At 60.4% G+C, this 13,716-nt stretch overlaps 1 protein-coding gene across 1 annotated transcript in view; it reads left to right on the top strand.

The window, feature by feature from the left end:
• The window catches only part of CACNG4 (calcium voltage-gated channel auxiliary subunit gamma 4), a 57,416-nt gene extending 43,948 nt beyond the window's left edge, over positions 1-13,468 (top strand). The window contains exons 2-4 of the mRNA XM_082441967.1: positions 1,681-1,764; positions 6,482-6,622; positions 10,725-13,468. Coding sequence (XP_082298093.1) covers positions 1,681-1,764; positions 6,482-6,622; positions 10,725-11,263 — 764 coding nt within the window. The 3' untranslated portion in view covers positions 11,264-13,468. The remainder of the gene's footprint in view (positions 1-1,680; positions 1,765-6,481; positions 6,623-10,724) is intronic.
• Positions 13,469-13,716: the final 248 nt, after the last annotated feature.

The raw sequence follows: 13,716 nt of genomic DNA, 5'->3' as shown, positions 1-13,716 counted from the left end.
GGGTGCCACCTCGCCCAGCCACGCCTGGAAGACGCTCGCTCGGCATCTCCACGAACGTCCTGAATCTGGGGTGCGGCCCGCTCTGGCCATCCTGACACCAGCCTGCCCTGGGCTCCTTCCTCTGGCTCACAGGTACTCAGGGCTCTCCACCAGAGTAAGAGCCACGGAGCAAAGGGTGGGTGACGTCTGCGTCCCAAAGCAGCAAATCTCCCCTGAGCCGTCAGCGCCGGCCAAGAATCATTGAAGTGCCTTTCAGTAGCGTCTCACATGACTCTCCCGAGATCCCTAGAGGGGGCCTGTGGTTGTCCCCATTCTCCAGAGCAGGAGACTGAGGCAGGTAGCTAAAACGCTCACGCTTGACCCGGCTCAGACGACACTGTGGAAGCGTATCCCACTCAAGGCGCCACCTCTGACACCCTCAGACTGTCCCCCACTGTCCCTGACCAAACCCAGCCTGCCCAGCAGTGGCCTGGAGAACAGCCCCCGAGCTCTCTGAAGTCAGCAGCTCATGGGCCCAGCTGAGGGGAGACTGGGGGGCAGCTGACTGATAAACGGGAGGCACTGCAGGTGCCCCCAGCTCGTCGAGGCCCTTCTCCCTGGGAAGGACGGGGACGGAGCCTGGCCTGGCGCGGGCCCTGCTCCCTGCACCATGCACCCGACCAGGAGGTGCGGCCGGGACGTGGGAGGGTCAGCGAGTCGCTCAGCAGCAGCTGCAGAACGAGAACGGCCTCCAGCTGAAAGCAGGCGGGCCCGTGCGGGGGTCAGCACGAGCTCCTTGTAGGGCCGGGGGGCCGGCCTGGGCGTGAGGGGTGGGCTGGCAGGACAGAGCCCGGCACCCTGTGCCCCCCGACCTGTGTCCGCTTCTGCCCCGGGCACTCCCACACTGCAGGGGGGCAGGCGCTGGGAGAGCTGGCGGAAGATTCCAGAAGGGAGGACTGGGCAGTCCTCCTGCCGTCACTAAGCTACTCAGGGTGTCCCGCGAAGGCTACTTCTCTGAGCGGGGAGGGAAACCGGGCAGGAGAGGGTCTGGGCCTTTCCGGAAGTTTCTCTTCCTTCTATCACACCGACTGAGGGGATTACAGTCACGTTGCCCACCGTGTGCAGATTCGGCCTGTAACTTAGGGGAGATTCACCATAACCGTGTGCTTGCGGGAGAAGGGGAGACAGACAGACAGACGGACACTGCCGCAGGGAGGTGGGCGGCAGATCTCATCCTGGCCCACGGCCCCTCTCCCTGCGCGGGTCCTTCTCACCTCTGGCCGCACTGGACTTCCCACCCTCCCCAGACACACGGCGGGCCCCAGCCCTGCCTCTTCACAGCCCCGCCTCTGCCCGGCTGGCCCCTCCGCCATCCCACTGGGAAGGTCTTTGTCACTTTTCGAGCCTTGGCTCCGCAGTCCCCTTGGGTCCTGCTGGCCCAGGATGTTCTGCTTGAGGCCTCTTGTCCCCGTGTCCTGGTGCCCCTCACTCTCGCGGGTGTCCAGACGCGGACCGTCACGGTGCGGTCAGCCTGGGGCGCGTCCCCCGCTGAGCGCTCCTCCTCTGCGCCCCACGCCCCATCGGAGGGGCCCTTCTGCGCCCTCCACGCCCAGAGCCAGGCACACCCGGCCGGCGAGTCTGGGGCGCAAGGACGTGGAGCCCGCAGAACACTTACGCTGTTCTTTCCCTCGCTCCCTGCAGGGGTCTATAAGGGGCGCTGCTTCCGCATCAACCACTTCCCGGAGGACAACGATTACGACCACGACAGCTCGGAGTATCTCCTGCGTGAGTGCCGGCGACCCCCCGCTTCCTCCGTGGGTGCAGCGGGAGCCGGAGGCGGGGAGGCCGAAGGGCCCCGTGGGGGTGGAGGGCCCGGTCCCTAGGTGCTCCCCTCCCTCCCTTTCTGATTCCGAATTGTTAGTCCAGAGGATGGAGTGTTGTTCACGGTTGCCGCGATGTGCTGGGTGTCCCGGTGGAGTTACTTGGCTGATAGGACCACGCCCGGCTGCGGCCCGGGGAAGATGGAGTGAGGGTGGGGAATCCCTGCTCCCCAGGGCCGCTGTCTTCAGAGGAACTGATTGCTGTGGCTGGTCCAGAGGTCAGGACGTAGGCTTGCCCGGGCCCGGCATCCTGGGGGCTGTGACACCCCAAGCACACGGCCCGGCCAGCCCTGGACCTGCCCACCCCTCCCCACCCCCACCCAGCATTCTAGTCTTGAAAAATCAGATTAAGTCACGCGCTGAAACAGCCATTGGGTGCCAGGCAGCCTGTGGGAGAAAGTGAGGAAGGTGGCGGGATCGGCCTCGGGTATGTGGCCCTAAGTGTCTCCAGCACAGACTGGTAGAGCCCATGAGCTGCCCCTGCCCGGGTCCTGCAGCGGGGCTGGCCCCCAGACTGGAATCCGGAACTCAAAGGACAAACCCAGCCCCACACCCTAAATCCAGATCTCGTCCGTGGGCACCTCCCTGGGAGAAAGGATGGAGCCTCAGCCTGGGGAGGAACCTGGAAATGGAAAAAACGGCACCGTTTTGAAGTCATTTTCCCCTTTTGCATGAGCCAAGACGCACGCAGAGCTGCTCCCAGCAGCGCCCCCAGGGGCTCAGGCCAGCTTCATTTATGGAGAATCGACACCAGTGTCCTCAGAGGGAGCAGAGTTCACTCTGCACCTGCTCATGGATCGTTCTTTTCTAAGAGAAAGGATTTTGGTTCTGAGTCATCTAGTGAAGTAGAACAGCGTGTGGTTCCCCTGGAGCCTGGGGCAGCGTCAGGCTGCTCTGGCCAGGCCCAGAACCTGAAATAATTTACCCAGATCTGCCTCCCATTCCTCCTCCCTCACCTTCTCCCCTTCCTCACGCCTGTACTCTCTTTCTGCTTTCTGCGGGCCACCACTGAACCCAACAAATGATAGTCCATAGGGCCGCCACAGATGGTTGTGCAGGTTGCACACTGCACAACCCAAGGGCTGTCATTTGCATAGACTAGCGTATGCATAACACTCTGTGAGTTGCATGGTGCGTGGCCTGCACAGCCATCTGGGGCGGCTGCTTGTGAAAGCCAGCCCTGACGCGGGACCTCCCCTTGTTTGCCGCCCCAGGGCAGTCAGATGGTCCCTGAGGCTCTGAGGGCAGCTTTGCTTCCCTGGCCACCTTGGGACTGCGCGGAAGCAGCTCCTGGAGAAACACGCCATTCCCTCCCCACTTCCCACGTGAACTTGCCTGAGGTTAATCGGCGCGGGCTCTGCCTCTTTGCTCCCCTGCCCTTCCCCTTCATGGTCCCCAGAGTGCTGGGATCTCTTTCTGGATGGGCCTCGTGGCACATTGGCCCAGAGGTCAGACGATGTGGCTTCCTGGGGTCCCAGCAGGAAGCAGAGGGGACGCTCGGATGGATGAAGGAAGGGCATTCAGTGAAGGACTAATTACAGAGGTGTGGGCGGGGCTGAGGGAAACCTACAAGGGGCGGTGAACACACCGCGGCTAGCAACAGAAGGACCCCGTACAGCCCTCGGCCTGAACAGGTGGGAGAGGCAGGTGTGGACACTTGCGCCAGGGGAGCTGCAAGGACAGGCCGCCTGGCAGGGGCTGCGGCCTTTATGACGGAGTGCAGCCGCCTCATCCTCGTCCTCACCTGCAGGAAGGAAGCCGGGGGAGTAACCGTCTCGCCTGCACTCTCCTCCCAAAGCCGGAGTCAGGGGACCCCGATGACCCGGCCCCTGGCCTCAGCCTCCCAGGGCCCAGAGCAGGATGGAGAGAGGTGGTCCGAGGTCCGGGAGGGGCAAACCCAGCGTGTGCTGCACGCTCGCCAATCCAGCTTCAGGCTCCTGCTGTCCTCAGACCCCACCGGCGGTGCCCCGGGCAGGGCGTGAGGGCTGGGAGGGCCCCAGCAGCGATTTTCCCAAATAAAATGATGGCAGCTGCACATCAGCAATCAAAGCTCATTTGGGAAGGAAATGTCTCCTCAGTTGTGCACTGCGGGGGGCCAGCGGGGTTCATTAAGGAGCCCAAGGAAGAGAAGGGGTGACGGCTTCGGGGGCTGTGATCTCGGCTGCCGGTGGAGGTGGTGGGGAGGGCAGAGCTGACTCTCCATCAGGGAGGTGGTTTTCCGCTCGGGCTGCAGAAACAGCGAGAATTGGCCCTGAAATCGAGCCCCGGAGTGCAGGCACCTGTGAGCTTGGAGCCAGAGGGGGTGGGCAACATTCCAGGACAGAGCAAGTTCACGGTCACTGCAGCCATCCGGCCTGAGTTTCCCTGATTCCCTGCCATTTCTCTCTGTTGACCCCGCTGGCCTCAGGGGTTCCCGTCCCTCTTGCCCTGGGCCTGGTCCCCCTTCTCCAGGCGCCGCATTTTGGGTTTGGTGGGTGGTTTCTGTGCTGACCCCAGAGTGCTGGTGTCAGGGCTGCTGGGAGCCCACGGCAAGCCTGAGGGCGAGTGAGAAGGAGATGCCCCCCCTCTGGGCAAACACAGATCCTTGCCAGAGCTTGATGTAGCCACAGGGCCGTGGGCTGGACATCAGCCCCGCTCTGTGCAAGGCCCAGCCTGCACCGTGGTTGGTGCCTGCATGTCTAGAGCTCCGGGTGAGCCCACGTGGCAAAGGATGGTGCTCACGTGACTTACGTGGGCAGGATGGATGGCTCTGGGCCAGGCCCGACCTCGGAGATGTTAGAGGCTCCAGGCTTCCCTCCCTGCAACCCCTCTGACCCACCTGCAGAACGAGGGCACCGAGGGGGACCCGGTCCCCCTTTGCTGGCCCACACGGATCAGAGGCGCATTTCAAAAGCCCACAGGAAACCTCCGCCCAAAACCTGCGGCTGTGAGAAGGCAGAGGGAGGAGGAGGGGGAGGCGGAGAGAAGAGCTTCATTCAATGCCCGGACAAGCCCCTCTCTGTGCAGCAGGGCACACACTGGTGGGCTTACAAACAGGGAGACAAACGCTGCCTTCAGAGGCTGAAAGGCCGCAAACGAGCTCAGCTGGCTCTGGAGGGGGGCATGCCAGTGCCCCCAGGGTCCACGGAGCCGGGATTTCTCCTGGGCTGGGAGGCCGAGCTCGGGGCTCTGCTCGCGTGCCCCTTCCCTTCCTCCTGCCTCCTCTCCCAGCCAGACTCTCAGGAAGGGGGACCCGCATCCCCTAGGGCCCTGCTAAGCACCTGATGTACCTTATTCCACCAGATTCTCATCACAACACTTGCAGGTAGTGTATTCTTTTCCTAAGGCTGCTGTAATAAATCACCACAAACTGGGGGGCTTAGAACAACAGAAATTTACCCTCACACGGAGTGGAGGCCAGACGTCGTCACTCAGGCGTTGCCAGGGCTGTGCTCCCTCCAAAGCCTCTAGGGGAGAATCTTTCCTGCCTTTTCCAGCTCTGGCAGCCCCGGCATCCTTGTCTTGAGCTGTATCATTCTTTCCTCTGCCTCCGTCCTCACATGGCTTCCCCCCATGGGCTCTTCTGCTGTGTCGCTTCCTCTTCATATTAGGGCGCTTGTCACTAGACTTAGGGCCCACCGTAATCTAGGACGGTGTCATCTCAAGATCCTTAACTTACTCACAGCTGCAAAGACTTTTCTCCAAATCTGGTCACACTCATAGGTACCAGCAGTTAGAATGTGGACATAGATTTTGGGAGGCCAGAGTTCAACCCCTACAGGTAGGTATTACTATCCCCAGGTTATAAAAGAGGGGAGTGAAGTGGTCTGAAGCTAGCTGCCCTGGTCGCCCCGCCGGGCAGTGCACAGCTGCAGATCTGGCTCTGGGGGACCCCGCAGTCCATGGACGTGCTCCTCGGTCCAGCCACCTCCTCCTCGGTGACCTCACGAGGTCCGGAGCTTCCTGGGGTGATAAGGCTGGTGTTGACGGAGATGGGAGATCAAGGCGTCACTTAAGGAGTGTGTACTGTGAGCAGGGCCTTTGCTAAACAAGCCTGTTAGGTGTGCAGAACCCACCCTAGACGTAGGCCTGTTTCCACTACTAGGGAAACCCAGTGTTAGGGAGGTCCCACCTTGGCCAAGGCCACACAGCCAGCGTGTCACAAAGCAGGGTACCCAGGCCCACCGAAGGCAAAGCCCGTGCCCTCGGCCGCCCGTCCGAGCTGCCTCTCTCGGATCCGCTCCCAGCATCCCGGAGGCTTCACGGAGATGGGGTCCGCGAGCTGTGACGGGCCGTCTGACAGTGTTTTCGTGCCTGTTGCTGTGGCCTCCCTGGTGGTGCTGAGGGAGTCTCCCCCCGTCCGGCTGGCAGAAGTGGGGCCCACGTCCAGGGAGAGCCTGAGACGTGGGCAGATGTGCTTCCAGGCCACGTGGCGCCCAGGGGGACTGACCAGCAGGCCGGGGCCATCACTTGGTGGTCCACCCTGCCCCACCCCAGCTCCCTACCCACCTCGGGCCTCCAGGGCAGGATGGGAATCTTCAAAGTCAGCGGAAGGGCCTTGAGAGCTTCGGGGCCGACGCCCACGGCCAGGCCGGGAGGATGGCCAGCCCCACGGCCCTCTCTCTGTGTCTCCCGCCGGCCAGGCCTCGTGCGCGCCTCCAGCGTCTTCCCCATCCTCAGCACCGTCCTCCTCCTGCTCGGTGGGCTCTGCATCGGCGCCGGGAGACTCCACAGCCGCAAGAACAACATCGTCCTCAGCGCCGGCATCCTCTTCGTGGCCGCAGGTGAGCCGTCCGCTCTGGTCCCCGCTGCACAGACCGCTCGCCTGCGGCGCGCGGCGGGGATGACGGGGGGCAGATCGCAACGTCGCCGCGGGTGACGCAGGTCAGAAGTCCAGGGCGCCGGGCAGGGAGTGGGGAGCAGCTGCTTAACAGGTACGGGGTCTCCTCCTGGGTGATGAAAATGTTCTGGAACACGTGGAGGTGGTGGTTGCACAACACTGTGAATGAACTAAATGCCACTAAATTGTGCACTTTAAAGGGTTAATTTTACGTTACGGGAATTTCACCTCAATTAAAAATAAGAATAACTAGCCCCGGTGCGCGGAAGGCCACAGAGGGGCAGTGCTGGTGCCTCACAAGCCCCCGTCGGGGAGCTGGCTGAGCTGGGGGTCGGGCGGTCCTTGCAGGGACGCTCAGGGGCCAAGGCCTGAAGGAGTTGACCCGGTGAAGACAAGGGGGGGCACAGGGCCGGCGCGGGTGCAGGAGCAGCGGAGCCCGCGCGCCCGGGGCAGGGTGAGCGAGGGGACAGCCCCACTTGCCCACCCTGACCGCCCGAGTCTCCTGGCTCCGAGGCAGGCAACAGCACCTCTGTGCCCCCCAGAGCTGCGGGTGAGAGTAACCCGCTCCCTGCCCAGTGGGTCCGAAAGGGCCTGACACGGTCGCTCCTCTGAGCCTAGCCGCAGACACTGCACTGCAGGCTGGAGATGGGTCAGAGCTCACGCCTGGTCCAGGGGAGAACCCAGTGGCCTGAGTCGCTGGGGCTGGGGGCGTGGAGGGGCGTCTGAGGGGCCAAGCTCGGCCAGTGGCGTCCTCAAGACTCCGGGCGGCCCGGCGGGATGAAGACGGTGCAGCAGGGCTGGTCGTGCTGCGGCGGGAGCCGCTGACTTCGTAAGCCTCGTCCCCGTGAATCAGCGTGAGCAATGTCACAGCTCCGCCCGCAGCTCTTTCCTGAACTGTCATCAAAGCTCCTTGCACTGTCCTAACGGCGTTCTTGCTTTCCAAGAGCCTTGTTCTCACACCGGACCCGTGAGGCAGAGCGGCGCGAGGGTCCCTGTGCCTGGTTTCTGAACCCTAAGTCAGCCCAGTAGCACCATGGGGGTGACAGTGAGACTCCCAGCCACCGGGCCGGGCGTCCTTCACTGGCCCAGGAAGGGGCCTGCGAGCTGCGTGGCCCACGTAAGTCCCCAGAGGTCATCTCATCCCCGTCTCTTCTCATGGCTTCTCTTGGAGAAGGAAGGTGACTGCCGTTTGCATCGCAGAACTGCGGGCCACAGCAACTCAGGGACCGGCTCAGAATCTCAGGGCCAGGGCTCCTGGCTGCCATTCCTGTGCTTTTTCTCCCGGCCCACTTCAGTCTTTGTCTCCTTCCAGGGTAGTAAATATATGTGTGTGTGCATCTGCGGGGGATGTATGTGTGAGTGTGTGTGTGTGAGAGTGTGCATGTGTGCATCTGCGGGATGTGTGTGTGTGTGTGTGCGCGCATCTGCGGGGTGTGTGTGTGCGCGCGCGTGTGTATGTGAGCGTGTGTGTGAGAGTGTATGTGTGTGTGTGTGTGAGAGCGTGTGTGTGAGCATGTGTGTGTGTGTGAGTGTGTGTGAGTGTGTGTGTGTGTGTGTGTGTGTGTGTGTGTGTGTGTGTGAGCATGTGTTGGGAAGGAGGATCTCCTTAGGGAGAAGCAGGACGCTCCTTCCGGGCCAGGTCCCCGTCCTGTCCCTTCTCCTCACCTTAGCCCAGAACGGGCGCCAAGGCAGGAAGGCAGGGACACACCCCATTCTCTCTCCTCCTCCAAGCAGGCAGATTGCTCAAGGTGTGGACTTGAATCCTGCTGTGCCGTTTGAATCCTGTCCCCTTTCCTTTCCCGAGAATGCACACCCCCATCACCCCAGCTCCTGAGGAGGTGGTCACGTGCCCCAGGCGGTTTCCCTGAAGTCACCCAGCGGCAAAGACAGGCTGAGCCCAGGGCTGTCAGCCTCTAAAGCATGCTGCCCCCTGCACTGCCTGTTCCCCCCAGAGGAACCTTCTCAAAGGCATCTCCAGATGCCCTGGGTCTCCAGAGGGGCTGTGGCGCCCGGGGCACAAAGACACTCAGCTGAAAGCACAGGTCTAGCCACAGAGGAGAGGACGTGGCAGCGAGGAAACACAATGGCCATGCAGGCAAGCAAGGGGCTGTTCGTTGGTTCCCGTTTATTCCCTGGATCACGGAGCCCTGATCGTGGGCCAAGGCAGCGCAGACCCAGAGTCACGCGCGGGGCCCGGCGGTGAGGTGAGACAGGCCGTGGATAATTCTAGGTGGGAAATGATTGGAGCCTCAGGAGAAGTGTGGTCTAAAGGCTGGGAGAGTCAGAAGAGGACGCCGGTAACTTCTTTGGGAACATGGAATCAGTTGGGATGTGATTTACAGAGCATTCTTATGACTTGTGCAGAATAGGGGAAGGAGAGACAAAGCCAGCAGGCAGGGAGAGGAGGGACGGAAGGAAGCAAACCGTGATTGTGAAAACCCGTGTCAGTGGGGGCTCTTCTGGAGCACAGCGGAAGGGGCGAGGAGTCCAGACCTACAGCTGGATCGCTGAGCCCTTAGCAGGAAATACTCTAACCCATCCACGCTGGGATTGGTGCGGTAGGAAGATGGACAGAGGACCTGGGCAGGGCACAGATGATACAACACATTACGATAAAACACAATAGACTGTGATAGAACTCAAAGCATGCTCTCTACGTGCTGGGCGCGGTGCTTTGTATGCATTAGCTCGTTGAATCCACACACCCACCCAGTGTAGTGCGTGCCACTGGCATTCTCACTTTGCACGTGAGGACCCTGAGAGGTAAGTAATTTGCACAAAGTGCCAGAGATGAGAGTTGGTAGAACCAGGATTCAAACCCAGGCAGCTCGGCTCTGCTCAACCTCACTTATAATGAGAGAAAATCACATAAACACACTAACGGGTTTCACCTCCCAGACTGGCAAAGATCCAGAAGTTTGATACTATGAATTATAGGCTGATGAGACATTTTGTGCCACTATGGAGGGTGCTTGGGCTGGCACTCTGAATTCAAACACAACTAAGCACGACTCAAGATCGTGGGACAGAAAAAGGACATTAGTGGAGACCCCAGTGAGATCCGAGGAAGGTCTGGAAGGTAAATGGATAGTAGCACACCAGATGGGCTTCCTGGTTGTAACAAATGTACATGGTAACCTAGGAAGTTAATGGGGGAAAACGGAACGGGGAGTTGGAAAGGGGCTCTCTCTGTACTGACTTCACACCTTTTCAATAAAGCTAAAATTATCCCCAAATAAAAGTTTGTTTTTAAATGCACACACCCGGTGAGGCAGCAGTTTCACTTCAAGGAATTCATCACATTTTTACTCACGTGTGTGTGGAGTGGTGTAGACATAAGGCTGTCTCATAGCCGAGGGCTGTAAGCCACCTGCATGTCCGGAGCAGAGGCCTGGGTAGATGCCCCTGCGGCGGGGTTGGCGCCACGCGCAGTTAGAAAGACAGAGATGGCTCTTCCTGTCCTGATAGGGAACTGTCTCTCGGGTGGAGACAGTTGAGTGAAAAGGCAAGGGGCCAAAGAGCATTGTGCAAAGCAAAAAATGGAAGAGAGAGAGAGAGAGAGAGAGATGGAGGGAGGGAGAGAGACTGGATATGGATATGAGAAGGATATACGAGAGAAGATAACAGTAGCTGCCTTAAGAGGGGAACTGGGTAGTAAGAACCTGTGTTTTATTATATACTCACTCAAACTCCGTACTTCATTACCCGTTCAAAATCAACTACTTTTACTTAAAATTAGCAACCAGAACAAAGACATACCCACCAAAAAGGGGAGTGGCCACCATCCCCTGCTCCACCCATCTGACCCTGCTCTGCCAACTGCCTTCTACTCTGTCCACCAGCCCCTGCCCCGCCCACCAGTCCCTGCCCCGCCCCGCCCACCAGCCCCGCCCCCCCACCTGCCCCTGCCCCGCCCACCTGCCCCTGCTCCACCCACCTGTCCTCTGCCCCACCCACCTGCCCCTGCCCAGCTGTGGGTCTAACCTCTCTCTGCCTTTGTTCCCACCCCCACCCCCACCCCCACCCCCCTCCTGCTTCCCTTTCAGGCCTCAGTAACATCATCGGCATCATCGTCTACATTTCGAGCAACACGGGAGACCCCAGCGACAAGCGCGACGAAGACAAAAAAAACCATTACAACTACGGCTGGTCTTTTTACTTCGGAGCCCTGTCTTTCATTGTGGCTGAGACCGTGGGCGTCCTGGCCGTAAACATTTACATTGAGAAAAACAAAGAGCTGAGATTTAAGACCAAACGGGAGTTCCTTAAGGCTCCCTCCTCGTCGCCCTACGCCAGGATGCCGAGCTACCGGTACCGGCGACGGCACTCGCGGTCCAGCTCCAGGTCCACCGAGGCCTCCCCGTCCAGGGACGCGTCTCCGGTGGGGCTCAAGATCGCCGGGGCCATTCCCATGGGCGAGCTGGCCATGTACACGCTGTCCAGGGAGCCCCTCAAGGTGACCACGGCCGCCAGCTACAGCCCCGACCAGGAGGCCGGCTTCCTGCAGGTGCACGACTTCTTCCAGCAGGACCTGAAGGGGGACGTGCACATCAGCATGCTCAACCGGCGGACCACCCCGGTGTGAGCCGCCCCGTCCTCTCGGCACCGGCCTCTCCCCAGGTGGGCGGCTTGGACCCCACAGGGGGCATCTGACCCGTAAGACGGACCGACAACAGACTGAGGCCAAACCCCACCCTCCCGGGTCTCCAGAATGGGTTGCGGGCTGGCTTGGAGCGAAGCCCCGGAGATGGGAATCAGAAGCAAGAAGGCTGATTTTATCCCCAAAAAGGGTGTTTTGATGCCCCGGGGTTCCGAAATCTCCCAGGAGGCCCCAGAGCTCTCCTGAGGCTGCACAGCCTTGCCCCACCCGGGAAAACAAAATCGAGCCATTATCTCCTCTTGGAAACAAATCTTCTGCCAGAAGAACAGGCTTTCGGGGCCTTCCCTCCCTGCCCGGGCTTCACCAGGCCCGCAGGGGCCTTTGGATGCTGGTCAGCTGCTTTTGAACCCAAGGTTCTGGCGTCTGTGAGCCGCAGGCGAGGAAGCCGAAGCTTGCCCCCTTTCCCTCTGTCTGTCTGTCTGTCTCTGGCAGCGGCCGCTTGTTGAGGTAACACTGACGCTGAGGAGAGAGCCTGTGACCACCTGGTGCTCTGGCCTTTGTGCTGTCCGGGGCCGCTTCCCTCAGCCTGGGGACATCGAGGCCTGCAGAGGAATCTGTGGGGTTTGGGGGCGTCTTCGCTGGCTGGGCGTGAGGTAAAGGCTCTCCTCTCTGCTTCTGGAAGGTTCTGCCTCACATGGAAAGGGCAGAAGTCACTGACTGTACTTGAGAGTCAGGAAGATTCCACGGGTCAGAGGAAGGGTGGTCTCTTACTTTGTCCCCCCACCTCTGCCCACTGGCCTGAGGAGCAGCTCTGCCCCTCCTGGGGGGCCATAGGGACAGACCTTCCCCCCAGCTGTTTGGCAACAAGAGCCCGAACCTTGTGCAAGAAAGGGAGACCCGAGGGTGAACAGAGACCAAAAGATCAGAACAAACCCCCGTTTCCGCGGTGGCCACTCATCCTGATTTCTTGCAGAAATGCCAGGAGAGCAGTTACATCAATTCCCTCTTGAAAAGTGGCAGCAGCCCCTGCCTCAGCCCCTGTTCCTGTCACTTCTTCTGCCCCCACCCTGCCCCGAAAGCACTCAGCAAGGAAGTTTGGATGAAAGGGCCGAGCACCTGGGAAGTGAGGCGGCAGGTTCCATGCTTGACGTTTTTCCAACCGTTTCTCCCCTCTGGAGGCAAGCAGAGAATGTGGAAGCGTGTCCGGGCTCAGAAGGAAAGCTTTCTGGAACACGGAGCTGAGCCTCTTTTATATAAACACGTGCTTTCTGAAGACAGATCCTTTCTTACTTTTTGAGACCTGGTAATCCCTCTGAAGCAGTTGTCCGCAACCCCGGTAGCTGTCGTACTCAGAAGTGACAAGCAAATTCTTACCTCAGCCACCTGCTCGTGGACCCCCTGGGCGGACTCGGCCCCGGGAGTTCAGATCCGGGTCATGGTCGTCGCCATCCTCCGCCGCCCCCAGAGGGGACCTCCACATGTCCCACCCCCAGTGACCGCGTGCCGGGGCCCCTCCGCGCTTGCTCGAAATCCTTCCCTCCCGTCGAGGTTGGCTTTGTGTGGTTTGTCCAAGCATGTACAGCAGTGAGTGCTGGAGTGTCCGGGCTCGTGGCCTGCCCCTGCCTGCCTTCCCCCTCCCCAGGCCATGACACCATCCCACCAGGCTAGAAGGATGGGGGCAAAATCTGGGGACTCATCCCCCAGCAAGGTCACTTCCAAAAGCAGGCAGCCTTGTCCTTTCTTCCACGTAAGCCACCTTCCCACCTGCTGCCCTGGAAGTTTCCATCATTTCGTGGAGAAAGCTGTGTTCCAATGAATCCTACCTCTTGCCCAGTCCCAGGAAGAGAACGCAGGGCCCACTTTCGGGACCAAGAAAGTAGAAAGAAGCGACAGGAGGGACAGAAGAGCAGGGGGCAGAACCACCTCAGCGCCTCTGGTCTTCACAGCCTTTCTCCCACCGTTGCCCCAGGTTCTGGTCGCCCCCTCCTCCTCGCCTGCCCTCGCTCTGAGACCTGCGCCCACGGGGGCACCGGGTGGCCTGTGCCCCCCACACTCCCCCGACCCCACGCCCTCTCCATCCCGCCCCTGTGTGTCTCGCCAGTTAAGCCCCTGTGAATCCCGTACCTACTACTGGTTTTGGGTTGTTAGTTCTGTCTTTTTTTAATTAAATAAAAACATTTTTGAAACGTTCTCTTCTCGATGTGGGCGGGGGGAGGGGGGGGTCCCTTCAAGTCTTCGTGGGCACTTAGTGCCCTCAGGTCTAGGAGACGCTGGGGACCCTCCAGGAGAAGGGGAGGCGAGAGCGGACCCTGTGCTGGTCAAGGCCAGTTTCTCTGGATTTTGTCCGGGTCCCTGGCCATCCCCCCGGCACCGCCAGCTGGCTTCACGCTCCTGGTTGATGCCATGGAGGTGTCCTGTCACAGACGAGGCAGAAGAGG

This window comes from Balaenoptera physalus (genome assembly GCF_965194825.1).
Source record: "Balaenoptera physalus genome assembly, chromosome: 20".
Classification (NCBI taxonomy): Eukaryota; Metazoa; Chordata; class Mammalia; order Artiodactyla; family Balaenopteridae; genus Balaenoptera; species Balaenoptera physalus.
This window is presented reverse-complemented; position numbering and strand designations above follow the sequence as displayed.